The sequence below is a fragment of the Peromyscus californicus genome, unplaced genomic scaffold (genome assembly GCF_007827085.1).
Source record: "Peromyscus californicus insignis strain IS unplaced genomic scaffold, ASM782708v3 Scaffold_13__1_contigs__length_99412109, whole genome shotgun sequence".
NCBI classification, from domain to species: Eukaryota; Metazoa; Chordata; class Mammalia; order Rodentia; family Cricetidae; genus Peromyscus; species Peromyscus californicus.
Genome location: NW_026294424.1, coordinates 33,806,159 through 33,826,348, shown reverse-complemented (window position 1 = coordinate 33,826,348; position 20,190 = coordinate 33,806,159). Strand labels below are relative to the sequence as shown.

Genomic DNA, 20,190 nt, shown 5'->3' with positions numbered 1-20,190 from the left:
CAGTGGTCCCCACTCACCGTTTTGAGCCTATTTTTCACCAGAGTTCACAATGTGCTCAACACTGAAGAGCTCCCAGAATGAACTAGCGTGAAACAGCCACACATCTTCATCTCTTGGGGCTGATGAAGCCCATTTGCCATCAAATCCTTAAGTGACATCACGGAAAATTATCAGTATGCAGTTGATTGATTCTGTGAATATAAAGATCATGAGGCAGAATGGAAAGACAGCTCAGTGGTTAAGAGCACTGCTACTCCCAACACTCGGGAGGCAGAGGCAGGCAGATCTCCGAGTTAGGGCCAGCGCGGTCTACAGAGCAAGTCTAGGATAGCCTGGGCTACACAGAGAAACCCTGACTTCAAAAAAACAAACAAAAAAAACAAAAACAAAAAACAACAACAACAAAAAAAAAAACAAAACAATCAAGCACTTGGCTGCTCCTCCAGAGAACCCAGGCTTAATTCCCAGCACCCACACACTTTGGCAGCTCGCAACCATCTCTAGTTCCAGTTCCAGAGGATCCAAAGCCCTTCTTTAGCTTCCACGGGAACCAGACATGCATGTGGTGCAGATCCGCATGCAGGCAAAACACCCATACACATAAATAAACAACAAATTGTAAGGCATCAAGCTGAGTACAGTGTGTCAAAATAGATGGATCTTTGTGGGGATAGGGGACACCTGAGTGCCAGGCCTTGCGGATGAGCCTGAGCACAGACAGCAGGTGGCAGCATCGGACTTGACATTGAACTGGGACAGCAGGCTTGAGCCCCGACCGGAAGGCTGCTCCAGTTTCTAAAGCCCCTGTGCTGCAAGGTGGGGCATGTGTTAAGTCAGGCAGGCAACTGGGACAGCTTCTGTGCAAGGACCATAGGATGATGTGCTGTAATGCCAGACCCCAGGGGCCCCTGCATGGCCAGCCCTTCTCCATTGGCTAGTCCTTCTCCATTGGCTGCAAGGACCAGCAGAGACATAACAGAAATGGGCTGAGTGTAAGTGTAAGAGCTAGTCAGTGGGAGGCCTGAGACCATGATGCCAACTGCCAGAAGTGACATCAACAACCTTGAGTCTTCCTCCCTGTGGAGTTCCGCCTCCTCTGGGCCCTGGGGTAGCTGTTCTGCCTGCAAGTCCACTAGAGCACAACATAACGTTTAAGTTTGTCACATTAGACACCACAGTGGACAGCTGATAGAATGAGACTGCACATTGTCAAGCACTGTAGCATCTAGGCATTCTATGTGACTCCCCTAGAGCTGCTTTGCATAAGCCCATCTCATGTGGACACTGGGGTACACTTCCGCTCCCTGGGCTTTGGAACAGAAGGTGTCTAAGGCTGACCTCAACAGTCATAGAGAGGGCTTTTGTCCCTCATTAGGTGTGCTTTGCTTTCTAGAATGTCTAAGGATTCTCCCAGCTCAGTGGTTAGTTCCCAAGAACAGTCAGATAGACATCAAATGGGCTGTAGGTCTAGCAACCAACTTAGCACATTCATTCCAACCCTAAAGGGACCTTTACATCTAAACTGTCCTGCTGTGGAATAATGCTTTCGTACACTGATTTAATAAAACACTGATTGGCCAGTAGCCAGGCAGGAAGTATAGGTGGGATAAGCAGACAAGGAGAATTCTGGGAAGAGGGAGGCTGAGTGAGGAGATGCCAGCCCTCCATCCAGGGAGCAGCATGTAATGGCGCATAGGTAAAGCCACCGAACACATGGCAACATGTAGATTAACAGAAATGGGCTGAGTTTAAGTGTAGGAACTAGTCAGTGGTAGGCCTGAGCTAATGGCCAAGCAGTTTTAATTAATATAAGCCTCTGTGTGTTTACTTGGGACTGGCGGGTGAGAGAGATTTGTCCTGACCGCGGGCCAGGCAGGACACAGGAAAACTCTGACTACACTGTCCAGATGAGAGGGGTGAGGTCCAGCAAGAGTTACTGGTAAGGGACCAATCCAGGACACAGAGCTATTTGATCCATCCCCACACAGTGGCATGTCCCCAACCATAAACCCATGCAGTCCCTCTGCTTTACCGTCTCCCTTGGACACAGACCTGATCCTGGCAGCACTTGTCTGTCTCCATCTTGCGTTCACCCCAAGGATGAGTGAATAATGACACTGGCCAAAGGGGTAATTCTTGCTGAAGGTTCAAGGGATTGGTGGGCAAAACGCCAGCTCTCAGTAGGAGGTGGCACAGGGCTCCACCAGCACAGTCGCCAGGACACAGTGCCAGGACTGGAGCAGGCACTGCCGAAGAGCATGAGATGCAGATGGGTGTTCTTGTGTTTACAGGACACACTTCTCAATGTCTTCCTGACAAGGGGGCTGCATGGGTTAGCCTGTCACAGAGATGCCTCCTCTATGGATTATCATCCCTGGCTAAGCAAGGCTCATCACCACCATTTAGGGATCCACAACGCAGCTCCATCAGGCAGTGTCTCTGGCTGGAGGCAAACAGATGGATGTGCCCAACCAACATCTCCCCACATCAAATGGAGAAATCCATCTTTACTTGTCATCACATTTCGTTCTAAAGTTTCCTGCAGTATTTTCTGGCATAGCCATATCTAGATGGAATGGCAGAAGTCATAAAGCCAACACAGCTGCTTGACAAAGATCCAGCAAAGCTGAGCCACATGACGGCTGCCATGCCACCTTTGGTTCTCATCTCCACCTGTTGCATACTTGAGAGACTTTTAATATTTGTATAATTTGGGGATACTGGATTGATGGAAAATTCCTTATGAATCATTTATGCCTTCTCCCAGGAATGCTGCTTCTAAGCTTTCCCAGAACAGTCCTGAACATACTATTCCCCGTGCTTTTAGGGAGATATCCTTATCTACGTGAAGGTCTTCCTTATGCCTTGGAGGTTGTGACACATAAAGAAGCCAGGTCTTTTCATGAGGCTATGAGACATTCTTGAAACATCTGTCCCTGTATTTACACAGGAACAAGATATTCAAAACAAAGTAAACTTAAAAAGGTCAACAAGATTTGGTGGGCTAGAGGGGTTGGCCACAGTTCAGATTACAAGCCTCTTCCCACTGTATACTCAGACAATTACATGGCATATACCTCTGCCCTACAGAGACATATTGATGAGCAAAGTATGGAGTGGAAAGATGATAAAAAGAATGAGATGTGAAGATCTCCCTTTCTTAGAAAAGTTAGTACATACAGAGTCACGGTAATGTCATATGACCAAAGAACAACAGAATACCAGGATTAGACATATAGGCAAATTCTATAAAGATATATGAACATTATATTGTGCCAGAATTTGAATAATAACTGCAGCAGTTTTGGCTTGAGGATTTTTCCTGGGCACTTTGATCACTAAGAGTTAATAATACACTACTTGGGACATGGCAATATGCCCAGGGTGACTTGAAGATTTTTGTTTTGGTCTAGTGTCCTTGAAGCAACCAAAGCTACCAGCAAAGAACCGGCTGTCATTTGCTACTAGATTCTTAAAATTGGGTTATGGGGTTAATGAGTAGAATGATAACTGTTTATTAATGATGTCAAAACTTGAGGGAAAAATGATTGGAAATGATAACTCTGTTCTGTCATAGTTTATTAATGATGACTAAAAGATGAGCAAAAGGAAGTGAAATACATGTCCAAAACCAAAAATGATAAGATCTGTTTTGAAACATCATGAATGTATCCCTGCTTACTAAATTCTGTATAAATAAAGCCTGTGAGAGATACAGGTTGTCAGAGTAGGACAAGTCACGCTGAGATGCGCTTCCTCTGACCATCTCTCCTAAAACGAAACTAAGAAATGTCCCGTGTCTGATTCCTTCTGTCGAGGCTCTTGCATCCATCCATCTTCAGACCCTGCCCTCATCCGGAGCTGGACTCTGGCAATTTTCTTCAAGTACATGAACTTTTTACTATTGACACAGAATTCAAGAAGAATATATTTTATTTTTTCATAAAAGTTTTAACAAAAATATATTTTTTCCTTAACTTAAAAATACAGTTTCAGAAAGCAAAATTCAGGTTGTTATAGTTCATTACATATTTCACAAACAGTAGAGGGAAGCAGTCAATAGAAGTGTGTGAAGCAATGGAGTGCTCACTTCAGAAGCTTGACTCTGTCCTTCAGCACCTTAAAAGTGGGGTTCTTGCTAATTTTCTTGTTGAAGATGGCCAGGAGCTCTTCCTCTGACATGTGATGGTCGCTCGTCACTGCATGGTACTGAGCTATAACCTTTACAAAAAGAAACAGATGTCAGGTGGGGAGGTCATGTCATAGATGTGCTTGGCAAATCTATCAAGGCTTCTTTGGGCATGAAGTATATGGAAAAAGGTCCAGATGTGGGTCAACATTACAAGATAAAAGAAACCCAGAAGCTGGTCACACAAGCATGCCCCGCTTGTGGAGACTCAGCAGCTGCCCAGTATGCCCAGGTGCATACACAACTACATGTCACACAGCACTACAGAATCAAAAAGAAAGAGGGGCTGGCAAGATGGCTCAAAGGAAGGGACTTGCCTTGCAAGCCTGATGACTTAGTTCAATCCACAGGGCCCAAAATGGTGAAAGGAGAAAACATATTCCTACAAGCTGTACTCTGACCTCCACATTTATGCGCACGCACACACAAACTCACTCTCTCTCTCTCTCTCTCTCTCTCTCTCTCTCTCTCTCTCTCACTCACACTAGTAAATAACACAATAAAACTTTTTTGGAAAAAGTACCAGCAATCATTTACATCAGAGAGAACAAAGTGCCTGGAAAAATCACTTCTGGTCATTTCCAGTACAGTCAACTGTAGGCACTGCATGCAGTCTTTAGACAGAGAGCCACCCTGGCGTGGCTGCATGGTAGATGGGCTTGTTCCAGTTGTACACATGAGCAGCTCTGAATGTCTGTCTGTCTCAGTGTTTCAGGTCAAACAACACACATATACTTTTAGAAACAACCCCTCCCCAGCTGTTCCATGCCTTATTTTGTTACAGGATGTACCTTTTTCTTTAACTTTTTGACTGAGATCTCATTGTCTGGAGCCTGCTTCAGAACGGCTTTAATGGTTCCCTTCCAGTTGAATTTACCTGCAATGCAAAGAATGATGCATAAGGCCTTTTTTGTCTTGTCACCCAAGGGCAAAGAAAAAATGTATTCACAGTTGTGTGCTTCCTGGGAAATAACATGACTCTCCCATGAACAAGGCACCCAAGCTCTTCACCAGTAATGGAGACCTCTAGGCACCAATTATGTACTCAGTGTGGAGAGATGGTCCCCTCAAGAATCATGGTAGGGACAGCCTCCTGGGAGAAAAGATCAACAGAAACATTGAGCTGAGCATCCACAGAGACAGTGGGGTATGTTAGATACAGCTGAGCACCTAAGCCTGCTCTTGCTTTTCCTGCTAGGCCCATAGCTGAATGTCAGACAGAAAGGTGGTGAGACACAGACTGGCATTGTGTCAGGGCCTGCCATGGGGCAGGCTCTGTCTGCTCCATAGTCTAGATGTGGAGTCAAGAAAGCCAGTGACCTAGAAGGCCACCAGGTACAAGTCAGCCCAGTCCACACCTACAGATTCAGCAAAGGAGCAGAGAAAGGGGAGGCCTGGCCTATCACCAACACTGACAGCACAACCATTAACTCTAGGCTAGTGCCATAGCCTATGTTCAACCATTGACCATTGCTGGCCAAGGTTGAGTTGGGGGCTAGAATCCTGCCTTCTGAAGGCTATGGCAGGGACAGAGACAGTGTCAAAGATGAACAAAAAAATCTGAACTTTTGTCCATGTTGGTGGGAGAAGCCACAAGGGGGAACCCCTTTGGCAGTGACAAGAAGCAGGGGACTTGGACTTCCTTGCTCTACCTGGCAGCAGGAATACCCACCACCTCAAGGTCTGGAGAGAAAGCCAGGTAAGCAGGAAGTAGGCTATGGACACAGGCCTGTAATCCCAACTAGGGGGGCTAGGCAGGAAGGTCACAAATTCAAGGCCAGCTAGCGTGGCGTACAGAGTAAGGTCAAGGCCAGCCTGGACAACTTTGGTGATACTTTTGTCCCAAAATAATAGGAGAGGTCATGGATGAAGGTCAGTGATGGAATGTTTGCTTAGCACAGACAAGGCCCCATTCCTTTCAAGCCTTAATTGGAGGTGGGGGCAGGGCAGGGGGAGCTGGGTATGGTGGCACACGCCTTTAAGAGGCAGAGGCAGGCAGATCTCTGTGAGTTCAAGGCCAGCCTGGTCTACAGAGTGAGTTTCAGGACAGCCAGGGCTACACAGAGAAACTCTGTCTCAAAAATAAAACAAAACAAATATATAGATATAATACATACATATATGATATATAAAGAAGTCTCAAAATTATAATAGTGAGAGAACAAAAACCCCAAACCCAACCAGAAAAGGGACAAAAGGCCAATAAAAGAAACAACTTAATCCGTAAAAGCCTTCAGTCTACAAAGTCAGAGAGAGGCTTCAAGAGATCTGATGAAGCTCCTCCTATGGCTCTAACTCCCATTTGGCTCATTTCTACTGGCAGGAGAGGGTGGGAGTCTCCACGGAGGGTACGGATTTGCACTTCACAGAACTTTTAAGAGGAGCCCCATGGTCTTGGATTCTGACAGTACATATATGGAGAGCTTAATGGGGCTGGGAGGTAGCCATGTAGCTCCATGCAAGGAGATACTAGGAACAGACCCAGAGGCAGAGATGGGACAGCTACAACTACCTGGACCTCAAGATATCTCTACAGGAGGAGAAGCTAGACAAAGCAGACGGGGAAGGTGGGAAGGGAACAAGCCTTGGAAAACCACAATGGGCTCACTGCCAACTAAAGACAATATATTGCTATGGTTTGGATCCGGAGTGCCCCTAAAGACTGGAGCCCAGCTTGGAACCCTGACAATGTGGGACACTAGTAAGTCTTTGGGTCATTGCAGAACTGACCTTCACGAGGCTGTGGGATCTGAGGCTCTTCTTTTCCCTTTTTGGCCTTCTGAGCAGCAAGGCCCGACCACAGACCCTAAATCATAGGACTAGTGACCATGAGTCAAAATTACTCATTTTATAGTTTGATCATCTCAGATAGTTGTTACAGTAACGAAACACTGGCCAACATTTCTGTTTTCAGCCCAGACTCTCCTTTTTCCTTAAGAGAGGACAGAGGCACTGTGGTACCAATCCATAGGCCTGGAGCACTGGGTTCACTTTAAAATCCTTAGTTGTGCCTCTGATGGGCATGACCCTGCAGGGAAGTGCCTGTCTGCCTCTGGCAGGAGCTTCTTTTCCCAACCCACACAGGATAAACACAGGCAGTGGTACCTTTGGCTGGAGCCTCATGGTCCTCGGCCTCTCCCTCCTCAGGCTGTCCTGACGACTTCATCTTTTTCTTCTTGCAATTGGACTCAACTGTGAGAGAAGCAAAAAGGGTTAACTGCTTCTGGTCACAAAAGCCCAGCTCAGCATCAGCATGCCAGCTCCCTCCCTGGACCTCATTCTGCAGGTTCGGTTATATGCTTGCTGGAGATAAGCAAGAGAAGGCTGAGAGGTGAGGTCAGCTGGACCCCTAGAGCTTCTGCCCTTCTCCCTACCTGGTCCAGAATGTGAGGCCGAAAACATTTATTTCCCTGTACCCAACTCACAGCCCCACTGAGAACTCAGTGTGCGGGCTGAGCACACACCTTCGGAGTGTTTTTGCCGCTTCTGTTTTCCTGCCCCCGTCTTGGTCTGGCCTTCATCAGCATCTTCCTCAGGGCCCCCGTTTCCATCTGCATCCTCTTCTGAGGCCTGCCCACCCCGGGCCCTCTTCTTTTCTGGTGGGCCGTTGGCCTCAGTGGTCCCCTCCCCACCAGCCTCATGTCCAGCCTCCTGGCCCTTCTTGCGCTTCTTTGGCTTCTGGCCCTTGAGGTTTTCCGACTTCAGCTCCTTCTTCTCTTTCTTCCTCTTCTTCTGTCGCTCCTCCTTCCTTTCTCTTTTATTCTTCTTTGTCTCTCCCTGTTCTTCCGTGGTGCCATTTGTCTTCACAGACGGAATCTTAGTGGGGATCTCTGCAGGTGGCTTGGCCACATGGCTGGGTGGCTGCTGATCTTGCTCCTGATGAAGTAAAAACAAGAATCATCTGAGTATGTGGTCTGGCCACGCCTACTGTCCATACTATACTGCTTATGCCTGTGACACCAACAGCTAAAATTTAGCAATGCAAGTACAAAAGGAACAACAGCAGATAACACCCCCAGCTCCCACCCCACTCTGGAACCTGTTCTCATGATATTAAAGGGTGAAAGGAAGCTAGCCTGTGATTCTGGCTCACTGTCACACTTCATCTAGATGAGGACACAACAGCCAGGTGTGGGGTGTCATGTTGTGGAATATTAGTTGAAGGTGTGTTACATTTGCTTATGCTGTGGAATATTTGTTTAATGATGCAAAGATGTGTTGCATTGTTTTACGTTGTATTTGTTTAACTCTGTGAAGCTGTGGTACTTTGTCTAAAACACTTGATGGTCTAATAAAGAGCTGAACAGCCAATAGCCAGGCAGGAGAAAGGATAGGCAGGGCTGGCAGGCAGAGAGAATAAATAGGAGAAAGAGAGAAGAGAGGAACGAGAAAAGGAGGAGGCGTGAGGAGCCAGCCACACAGTCAGTCACAGAATAAGAAAGAAAAGGTATACAGAAATAGAAAAAGGTAAAAGCCCAGAGGCAAAAGGTAGATGGGATAACTTAAGAAAAGCTTTCTAGAAACAAGCTAAGCTAAGGCCAGGCATTTATAAGTAATAATAAATGCCCATGTGTTTATTTGGGAGCTGGGCGGCAGGCCCCCAAAGAACAAAGGGTTTAAAAAAAAACAAAAACACCAAAAAGCCAAGTACAGTGTCAGGGAGCTGTAGGTAGCAGGTACCCAGGAGCCACTGCTTCATCTGCAGGACAAAGCACGTTAACTGCCGTTTGTGGCGGAGTCACCTGTAAGACAGAGTACGGCTAACATAAGAAAGGTATGCCCTGTGTGTAGTGCAGTGGACACAACGCAGGCAAGTGTTCTGTAAATGGGTACAGACAAAGGCACTGCACATCACCTTTCTCCAGATGAGATGGCCACCCTCAGCACAGTCATGGACAGCTGCCAGTGGGAAGAATAGGGAGTAAAATTTGCTAGGGTCTGAGCGCCTCTCGCAGGGGCAGGCACTGAAGGTTGGCTTCAGACGTGATGGAACCAGAAGGGGCAGAACCTCAAGACGAGGGGCCTATGGAGGCTGGGTTATCAGGGATGCTGCCCTCAGTGAGTCAAGACCAAACCTACCCTGAACCTTGCTAGCTTCCTGCCAACCATGTTACCACTTCCCAAAATGCTCCCATCACACACTACCTGTGTCTGCCAGAAGCTGAACAGACGGAACCACCTCATTTTAGACTTCCAACCTCCAAAAGTGTGAGCCAGACAAGCCTCTTTCCTTCACAAAGAGCCCAGCCTGAGGTCACTGTAGCCCAGAAATCCAGGGCATTGTATGCACTGTGCTGAAACAGACTTCCTGCCTCCTTCCGTACTCAGTAAGAATGGGCAGCAGGGCCCATGCGACAGGTCCCCTTTCTGCTACATTCCTACCTTGAACTCTCAGGATGTATGAGGACAGGCACTGAACTGCCTGTGAGCTGTGGGCCTCTGCAGAGGGAGGGATAAGGCTGCCAAAGGTGCTGGAAGCCTGGGTTGAGGCACCCACAAGCATGACAGCAAGTTCCACTCCTCAGTCACTTCCAAATGACATGGAACAAGTTACCCAGTCAGTCCTCTCTGCAATGCCAAAATGAAGGCAAACCAGCCTTCACTTGCTGCACTAACCCAGTGCCTGGGAGGGCTGCACCGGGAAGCAGACCAACTAAGTGTTGAGGATTTCTCAGAAGCTGACAAGGCTCCCAGGGAAAGGAGACTTAACACAAATACAGAAACAGACCCAGGAGGAGGAGTGGGAGACATCCTTCACCCTTTTCCTATGATTGTCTTCTTCTGGTAAGTTACTAAAATGTATTAACCAGCTTCCCACTGCCATAATGAACATCTGAGGTGACCAGCTAAGCAAACATTTATCTCAGCTGATGATTCTGAAGGTTCCTATGTAAGACCGAAAAGCTTTGGGTCTCAGGCAAGGGCGCGGCAGGTAAACCATTCATATCATGAATCAGAAAGCAAAGAGAACAAGGAAGAGGCTGAGGTCTCAACACCCCCTCAAAGGCATGTCCTCAATGTCCTAACTTCCTCTGACCAGGACCCACTTGCTAAAAGCTCCACACCTCCCAATAGTGCCAGAAGCTGAGGATGAGCCTTCAACACATGGGCCTTTGGGGACATTCAATACTCAAACAGTAACACGTGACCAGAGTGCCTGAGCCTTCAACTCCCCTTCTACTAAACTTAGACTCAGTCTCCAGCTGGTGTCAAACCAGCGCACGGCTGCAGGATGGAAGACACACAGAAGTTCTTAGAGACTCAGGTCTTCCCACTTCATGCCACTCCACTCCCTGCTCCCGAGCGATGCCTTGCCCAACTCTTCCACAGTACAACACCCCCTTTCCTCTCTGCCCATGTCTTTTGCCCTTCACAGCACTAAGACTTGGCTTATATGTAACCCCTCATCCACTGCTGTTTCCACCACACTAGCTCCACTGAGGCAGGGACATCACCTGATGATGGCTGTAGCCACAGCACCCCTGCTAACTGACATGGGAGAAGCCATACATCAGAAATAGAAAACCCCACTGCTGCTATACCTGCAGTGAGAGGATATGCCTAAACCAAGGCTAAACCAAGCCAGAGGCCCTTTGCTCTGTAGACAGTCACTGGGCAGAGGTATGGGGGCGGGGGTGGGGGGGCTGCTGGAACCAGCCACTGCTTAGCTGTCAGAACACAGCAGGAGTTGGCTAGTCATTTTCTTCAATTTTTCATGAGTTCAAGAATTCCAAAAAACTAGAAAAAAAGTCAAAATCCCACATCTGAACTAAGCAATTTCAAATCTGAATTTTTTGTGAAAATAACAAACAACCTTTTAAAATTATATGTCACATTCATGTCCATTAAATGATAAACGGTTTTAAGATTTCAATGGTCCATTCTGTGTACTGTGGAGACAAGTGCAAGATATACCATAAAGGTGAGTTTCCTTTTGATCTCACTTTGCTGCTCAAACTAACTTTCCCTTTTTGTGTGTGCATAGATACAGGAACACTCGCTTGTGTGTGTATGTGTGGAAGCCAGAGGTCAACATCAGGTATCTTTTAAAGCCACTTTCCACCCTATGTTCTGAGTCAGGGTCTCTCACAGAGCCTGAAGCTGTTTATTTAGGCTAGACAGATTGGCTAACAAGTCCTTGGGATCCACCTCTCTCTGCCCCCTCATCGCCAGGATTACAAGTACCACAGACAAGTACCGCCATGCCAAGCTTGTATGTGAACACCGGGGATCCAAAGTCAGGTCCTCATGCCTGTGCAGCAAGCACTAGACTAGTCAGAGCATCCTCCTGTTTTCAAACCACTAAACAAAGTTCCCAAACAGGATGGACGTGGGTAGCTGGAAATGGACAATGGAACCAACAACTTGGGTGAAGAATAGCAAGCCAAGTCCCATTTCTATGGTCACCTCAGATGTTCATTACGGCAGTGGGAAGCTGGCTAATACATTTTAATAACTTACACCCGGGGGCTCTCTACCCAATCACTTTCACCAATAGGTGGTTAATGGTGCAAATGCTCTCCCTGTAGCAGAAGCAGGCTCAGGATGACTGACCATCCACTAAATACCCACAGGAACACTATAACATGCAGGGGGTTTGGGACCCCACATTCTGGCTGAAAGATGGGATGCCCTCAGCCTGTTTATAAATATCTTTCACAGTACCAAGTCACTCCTAGACATTTGAGGTCTGCAGTAAGTAAGGAATAAATAAAAAGTGTATAATAGCACAGATGTTTTAGATTAGGAAACTGAGGATATGAGGCTAAATAATGTGACCATGATCAAACACACAGAACACAGCTGAGTCCAGAATCAGGTCAGCCAGACATAAAATCCTGGACCACTCCCATTCACCCAGCCCACGGCTATGCCAATCATTCCACGAAGATTGGTCCCACTGCCATGCATGCAGGCCGAATGGCTGCCTCTGCACACCGGGTGCTCCCAGCTCATTCCTGCCCATCAAGGAGAGAGCAGAGGCTCTGTGGAAATGCCCTCAACCTCCACACATAGCACACCATTCCGTTATTCCCAGCTGACTGTCATACTGCAATTGCAAAGTGGAGTGGACTCACACTGCTGGATGCTTCAGAGAAGATGTTCCACACCTGCTCCAGAACAGAGTCGCTGTGCACTTTCAGGCTGTTCCTCATCCAGTTCTGCAGACACAAAGAGAAAGTCACTGTCCCCTCTTACAGGTCACTGATGGGCCACACCCTGGTTTGGGAACATCATTTAAATCCATACCTGAAACTTTGCCTTTTTTCTGGGAACATTGTCAAAAGCACTGATTTGCTGCAAAAGTTCTCGAACCTTAGGGCTGACATTGGGTTTCTTTATTAATTCATTAATTTTCTATTAAAAAAAGAAGAAAATAAACAACTGACATATTGGCATGGCCAAAGGGCTCTTACCTTCGAAACCAAGATTCTATATTTACATCTATGTGTAATGACAAATATTCTCCGATTCCACATAGCACTGAAGTCCTGGCCAATGTTATTGGGCAAGAAAAAGAAGCCAAAGCCTTCCTAACAGAAGGGACAAAATCAGGTCAAATATCCACAGGCAGTATTTGAAGGAGGCAACCAGTTAGAACAACTTGTTCAGCAGAGCTGCACAATACACACTTAAAAAGCAAGCTGCATTTTTATACACCAACAAAAAACAATTCAACTGTGAACATTAGGAGATTCCATTTCCAATATAACATAAAGAACAGACTAATTAGAAAAGCCACAACCAAAGAGGTGAAAGAATTATGAACTAAACACACTGTTACAAGAACCAAAGAGGGCATTAATCTCATGGGCCAAGACCACATTAAGATGCCAACCTGAAAGTCCTGGCAAAGTCCAGATGTACGTGTGCTCTAATTCACATGAAATCCTGAGGGACTCCAAAGGACAAAAACAATCTTGAAAAATAAAAGGTTTTTTTTTTTTTTAAATTCAAAACTCACTACAAAAACACAATGATCCAAAGAGTGTGGTACTGCCACAAAGACCACTGGAAAATGCAGGAATAGGCCCCTGAGGATATGGTCAAAGGGTTTTTGACAAGGATGTCAAGACCAGTCCATGGAAGAACGGACCCTGCAGCATGAATCTTAACAGTTCTTATTAATAAGATCAAACCCGAGGCCAGTTATTGGGGTAAATGCTGGAAGGTCAGAGTACCAGAACAAGCCACAGCTACCTCACCTGGCCAGCTTCTCAGCTGGTCTTGTTTCCTCAGACTGGAAGCTTCTGTGTCCTCATATCTGAATGGCTCTCAGCTGAACTGCTGCTAGAAGCCTGAAAGCTTAACCAGCCAAATGCTTCTAGTTTCTGGTTCTCACGCCTTATAAACCTTTCTGCTTTCTACCACCACTCCCTGGGATTAAAGGCTGCTTTCTGGGATTAAAGGCGTGAGTCACCATGCCTGGCTGTTTCCACTGCGGCCTTGAACTCACAGAGATCCAGAGGGATTTCTGTCTCTGGAATGCTAGGATTAAAGGCGTGTGCTAATATTTTCTAGCCTAAGTATCTTGTGGTTTTTCTGTTCTCTGACCCCAGATAAGTTTATTAAGGTACACAATATTTTGGGGAACACAATACCATCACAGGACCCCCTTCTAGAAATAGTGGCTCCTCACATGGAAATTGGACTCTTACCTATGTTACATAAACATAACCCCGAATGGATCAAAGATCTAAACTTACAAAATCTTAGGGAAAAAAAACTTTCAAGATAACTAATCTGGTAATGATATCTTATACATGACACCAGATAGACAGCATTAAGGGCCAGCAGGATGGCTCAATGGGGAAAGGGTTGTGTGGAGGTCAGAAGACAACTTGTATCCATCACTTCTCTCCTACTACGTGAGTCCTGAGGATTAAACTCAGGCTAGTGGACTTGGTGGCCAGCACCCATATTCTAGCTGAGCCATCCTGACAGCACTATACACATCTTAAAGGTTTCTGCAGCTTCTCAACTGGGCAGCTACTCTAAGTCCTTCATGAGGTCATGTCAGGAGTATGCACCTTCACAGAAGCCAACACCCCAAGTTCACACTCACACTCTGCCATTCAATAGGGGAATTAGTAATTTGATTTTCAAGAAAATGCAGTCTCCACAAAGGTGACATCTGTCCAGCGATCTCCCCTTCAAGTCGGAGCTCAGCACTTTGGTAAATATTTTCACTTTATTTAATTAGAAAATTCCTTACACTTGTTAAATCGTTTACTTTGTTCAGATGTGACAGACTGACATAGCTTAAACTGTAAGGTCTCTACCACAGGGAGTGCATCTGTGCATGCTTCAGTTTACAGCTAAAAGAAAGTTAGCAGGAACCCTTGAATATTGTGACCGCAATCTGTAAACACATCAGCCAAAGATAAACGGAGCATAATTTTATCTTTCTCAAGTGTTCTGACACTTCTGCTCCACCCTAAGGCATGCTGTCATTGGGGCTTGTCTGCACAAGTGACACCTCTCACCGAACTCCCAGAAGGAAGCAGGTGTGGGAAGTGACAGGCTGGACAGAGACCCTTACCTGAATCCACGCCTGCTGCTTTGCGTCACCTTTGTGCGTCTTGGCTTCGTAGTCTTTGCCTCCGTACTTCTGACCTTCACTGATGCACTTCACGTGGCTTTTATAGTCATCGCCCCTGCAGACAGACCCAAGTCCCATCACTAGGCTGACAATGTGCTAATGACACCCAAAGACAGCACACTGCTTACCGTTTGTGACTTTCCACACCCGGCCATCTGCGCAAACAGCCGAATTCTTACCCTCATTATTCTGCTTATTTGTTGCCTTCTTCAAAGCAATGGGAGCTGACAGAACCATAACAAAGTACCACCCCCGCCCCCATACACGCCCACCAAGTCCCTTGAGTGCTCACTTCCTTGCATTGGATAGTGGAAGCAAAATGCCAGCCGGGAAGCTGAATGATCACATTTTCTCTAAAAACTTTTTTTTTTTTTTTTTTTTTATTTGATGGTGCTGGGAACTGAATCTAGGGCCTCATGCATACCAGACAAGAGGTCTGCCATTGAGTTATAAACTATATGCTCCCAAAACTGTATGCGTACTAAGTGACACAGAGTACCCAGAGGACAATTTGGGGGAGTCATTTCTCTCTTCCACCTTGGGTCCTGAGAATGGAACTCAGGTGGTCAAGCTTGTAGGGCGGGCGCTTTAAACCCCACTGAGTCACCTTGCTAGCCCCAAATTCTCTAACCAACAGGAGCCTGTCCTTTGGTCTTCACTTTAACTTAAAATGAAATGGCGCTCCCGGAAGAGTCACACCAAGTTGAGTCAGCAGACCATAAGGCCTCCTTCTTGTCTCTGTCCTCATTTCGCCCCTCTATTTTCCCAAGCCTGGTGGGGTCTGGACTTCTATACCTGGACCTTCAGGAATGCTCAGAACTTACCAGAAATCTTTCCCACAGTCAATGCAGGAAAGACATTCACAGTTTCTGCAGACAGATACATGCTTTTCCACCTGTACTTTCTTCACTGATTCACCGCATGCATTGCATGTAAAAAATACCATTTTTGGTTAAATGGTTAAATATTCTATCTGAGACAGGTTTGAACTCTTGCCCTAAAAACCAAAACAAGATAAAGGTAATTATAATAAGCTAAAACTCCTCCCAATAAATGAATTCCACAGTAAAAAGAGCAGGCTCAAAGCTTACCCGTAATCTTGGAGAAGTACCCTATTGCCAGTGTCAGAAAAACCCTCAGTGCTAGCACAGGCCAGAAACTGTACTGAACCTCCGCAACAAGCTTACCCAGAGACTCAGGGAGTAAGGAACTTGCCCAGGACATCGTAAAAGGATTTAAACCTGGCAGATTGGCATTGGCAGCACAGATAAAGCTTTCACTAATGATCTTAAGCACCCCTCCCCCTACATAAAATGTACAAAATCAAAGAGGTAACCAGTGCCACAGTGCAGGTGTGCAGTGTGGATTGTTACTGTGACTGCAGCAGCAGCAAAGCTGGGCGGCAAGCAGTGGAGCTCAGCAGGTGGAGAAGGTAAAGAACAATTCCAATGAAGACTAAAAATGATTCCTACATGCACGGTAATGGAGTCACAAATAAACTAAAAACATCCTCTTGGCCTCAGTGGACAGGGCCAAATGAACACGTTCCATTAGGGCTTATGCACATCAGGCAGGAAGAAAAGGAAGCTATCACAGGTGATCCCAACCCCAGGTGTGCCAGCCTCCCTAAGTGCACCCAGCACAGAGGGCATCTGCACACACAGCCAGTTCACACTGCATGCATGCTACTGTACTCTGCAAACAGACTTCTAAAGTGCTACAAATGCCACGGTAACTTTCCATGCTTACGTAGTCTTTTAATCACTGGACTCGAAGAGAGCAGTGCTGTTCTTACTAAAATGGGCTTTGTTCAGTCCAAATACTGAGAGCTGCTGAACCCAGAACCCTCCTCCCTCAGTATGAAACGAAGCTGAGGAGCAAGTGAACACACAGGACTTGCTTCTCTGTTTCTTGTAAGAACTCCTCAGCACCAACACGCTGCACTTGGTTTATAGTGAGTTCTCAAGCATGAACCACCATGCCAACCCCCACCCCCACCCGTGCTGGTGAGGTCATGCCAAAGCAAGAACAGGAAGGACTGTTTTCTTCCATTGAGCCCTGAATGGAAATGTACACCCAGGTGTACAAAGTCCCCCTGCCTTGTGGGGCACTGTTGAGACACTGGTGCATCTTATTCGCTAGATACAAACTGCAGGTCCTGGACACCAACATGCCTCCCTCCTTAGCTTTCGAACAGAGCTGATCAGCAAGGGAAGGCATGTGGACGGCTACAGTCTGGCACCAACGGTCATCCGAAGCAGACAGGACCACTCTAGGCCACACGAGTAATGTTGTCTAGTCTGATTTTTGTAAAGACACGTGACAGTCCCAGCTCAGGGAGCTGGGGCCATGTTTAATGTTTCCCACAGCCTGGCTTCTGAGATGCTTACCATCACAGTGCACAAGGCAGACAGAGGGAGGGTTTTTGTTTGCTTGTTTGCTTGCTAGGCAGCAAAGGCAGCAAGCAGTTCTGCTGCACAGGTGAGAAAACTCGGGAACAAGAGCCGACCTCAGGTGTCACCTAGACTGGACACTCTTACACATTTATGTAAGAACAAGACAAAAGTCACTGATTAGATACTAAGAGATGGACTGCTACCACACCCCAGGGAGCAGCTGCTGCGATTAGCTAAAATAGCCACTAAAAAAAAAAAATCAGAAAGCACTTCCACAATGAGGCTGACGAAGAAAACACCTCTCCAGCCTCCGCCACCGAGGACTGCTGTTTCTGGCCAAGGGAGGATCGAGCAGGCTTCAGCAAACCCCGAGAGCCATGGGTCTGTTGATTGGGAAAGGCCCCAAAGGGCACTGGAAACAAGATAGAGGAAGTGACAAAAGTTGTGTGCCAGAAAGTGTGCTTACAGCATCTACACAGAACAGGTCCCTACGGTCAGGGCACAGTGTGAACACCAACTCGGGAAGGTTGGAATCAGGTTATTTGTCCAACTCAAACATCAGTCTGGAGCCACATTCAACTGCTTTTCTATCCACCTGATATGAAAGGGGAAACAGTGTGTCCACCTGCTAGGCTAATGAGATAAGATCTGTAAGGAGCTTATTCATGATCCAGGGAGGACAACCCAGCCCCCAGGGTCACCTTGGCTGTGCAGCACATCCAATCTGGGGAAAATATCTTTCATTTATGAGGCGTATGCAGCACATACTACAAAGAACACTAAGGCTCACATCACAAAAGCCAGCTCAACTGCCCATCCAGCAGGATACTAGTTTAGTCCAGGCTTAACAGCATCACAAGTGTGAAGGCTACAAACTACGAACGGAACCCTGGGTAAGTGAAGCCAGCAATGTCCTGTGAGGTTTCCATTGCTGTGATAAATAAATGCTGTGACCAAGAGGTACCTGGCGAAGCCAGAGGTCAACCTCAGGAGTTGCCCACCTCCTCTCTCTCTTTCTTTTCTTTTTCTTTCTTTCTTTTTTCTTTTTTTTTTTTTTTTTTTTTGAGACAGAGTTTCTCTGTGTAGCTTTGGAGCCTGTCCTGGAACTTGCTCTGTAGACCAGGCTGGCCTCGAACTCACAGAGATCCTCTGTCTCTGCCTCCTAAGTGCTGGGATTAAAAGTGTGTGCCGCCCCACCCCACCCCCGTTCTCTCTCTTTTTTTTAAAGATTTATTTTATTACGTCTATAAATGTTTTGCCTCTATGTATGTGCCTAGTACTCAAAGGTCAGAAGAAGGCGTTGGATCTCTTGGATTTGGGGTGCTGGAAATTGAACCCAGGCCCTCTGAAAGAGCAGTATTCTTAATCACTGAGCCATGTCTGCAGTTGGAGGGCTTGCTGATTAGACCAGGCTAGCTGGCTAGTGAGCCACAGGGATTCATCACCATGCCTTGCTTTTTTGTTTTGTTTTGCTTTGTTTTGTTTTTCGAGACAGGGTTTCTCTGTGTAGCTTTGCGCCTTTCCTGGAACTTACTCTGTAGCCCAGGCTGGCCTTGAACTCACAGAGATCTGCCTGCCTCTGCCTCCTGAGTGCAACCACTGCCCGGACCATGCCTTGCTTTTTAACCTAGGTTCTGGGCAAGAGGATTCAGGTCCTCATGCTTGCGTGGCAAGCATTTTACAGATGGATTATCTCCCCACTCTTAGCATAATTTTAAACTTATGCCCACACACTGACTAGATTTGCCCTAAAAACAGCACATCTTAAAGGCCAGGCTGGCAACTTCAGCACAAGATCCAGTGAGCAAGACACTGCTCCCTTTAAACTTCAAATTCTCCCTATCTATGAAATAGGGACTCAGCTAGGCGGTAGTTGTGCATGTTTTTAATCCCAGCACTTGGGAGGCAGAGGCAGGAGGATCTCTGTGAGTTCGAGACCAGCCTGGGCTACAAAGCAAGTTCCAGGACAGCCAGGGCTGTTGTTACACAGAGAAATCCTGTCTCAAAAACCAAACAAAAAGAATAGGAACTCAGCACACTATACTAGACATAAGCCCCTTCCAGGAGAACTCCCAGAAATCACAAGTGCAGTGCAAGACAAGAAAAGACAAACACACATCTCTCTACCTTCCTGGGACCTGGGGGAAGACCATGAGTCAGGTACCTATTTCCATCAAAGCTCAAAGCTATGCTTCTGCCTTGCAGTTCGAGCCTCCCCACTACAGCCTCACCTGAACAACTACATGTGTTAGGTACTATGGTAGACACCAGGAATCTGGCACAATTCGAGCAAACCCGTGTCCTAGGCCCTCAATGGCTAGAAGTTAGGCTTGCAGGCAACACACACCCCTCTCACCTCTCTCTCCTAGGCGTTAGTTGCTGCAGGAAAATCCTGACATTTTCTGAGCAACTACTATATGTCAAGCTCTCTACCCCTGTAGTCGTCACACACACACCCCAAGTCAGGTTCTCTAGCATCCCTTCTGAACAGACGTGGAGCCAAGCACAACAGAGTTAAGTAGCTTGTCTCTAGTTGGGAGATTTGGGGATTCGCACGCCCTTTTAGGTCTTTGGTCCTCTGTGCTCCAGGAGCCCTCAGGGCCCTCCTCAGGAAGAAGAACCTTCTCCCCATCAGGCAGCAGGTCTGCAGCCCTGTGCTGTGGGGACCAACCATGCCATCTGGCCGGCCCCGACAGCCTCTCTGACTAAAAACCGGGACGCAATTTCTCTCGGAGCTCAGGACTCCAGCCTTTGCCCGCGAGCGGGTCCGTAAGGAAGGCGGCCACGCCGCCATCGCCCTCCTTCCAGGCCCCGGGCTCCAAGCCGCCGCCCTTACCTCTCAGGAGACTCCGCCAACGGTCTTAACCGGCTGCCGGGAGCACGTGGAGCCGCAGCAGCCCAGCGCAGCGCTGCCACCGGCTCTCCCAGCTCACCCGCGTAGAACTCACGCCCGGCCGGCGCGCGCCAATGCGCATGCGCGTCGCGGCCACGCCCCCCGGACG

The 20,190-nt window shown here is 47.2% G+C and overlaps 1 protein-coding gene across 2 annotated transcripts; it reads right to left on the bottom strand.

Moving 5' to 3' along the window:
• Positions 1 to 3,915: 3,915 nt before the first annotated feature.
• LOC128108364 (cell growth-regulating nucleolar protein-like) lies at positions 3,916 to 20,162 on the bottom strand. 2 transcript variants are annotated; one of them, XM_052734812.1, is made up of 9 exons: positions 20,025 to 20,162; positions 15,617 to 15,789; positions 14,733 to 14,847; positions 12,440 to 12,547; positions 12,268 to 12,351; positions 7,654 to 8,065; positions 7,295 to 7,381; positions 4,981 to 5,066; positions 3,916 to 4,221 (listed from the first exon to the last, which is right to left on the bottom strand). In XM_052734812.1, exons 2-9 carry the CDS (start codon positions 15,736 to 15,738, stop codon positions 4,087 to 4,089), a joined length of 1,149 nt encoding a protein of 382 aa, XP_052590772.1. In that variant the 5' UTR covers positions 15,739 to 15,789; positions 20,025 to 20,162; the 3' UTR covers positions 3,916 to 4,086. The 2 variants fall into 2 exon arrangements, with proteins under 2 accessions (XP_052590772.1, XP_052590773.1); XM_052734813.1 differs by lacking the exons at positions 12,268 to 12,351; positions 12,440 to 12,547.
• Positions 20,163 to 20,190: the final 28 nt, after the last annotated feature.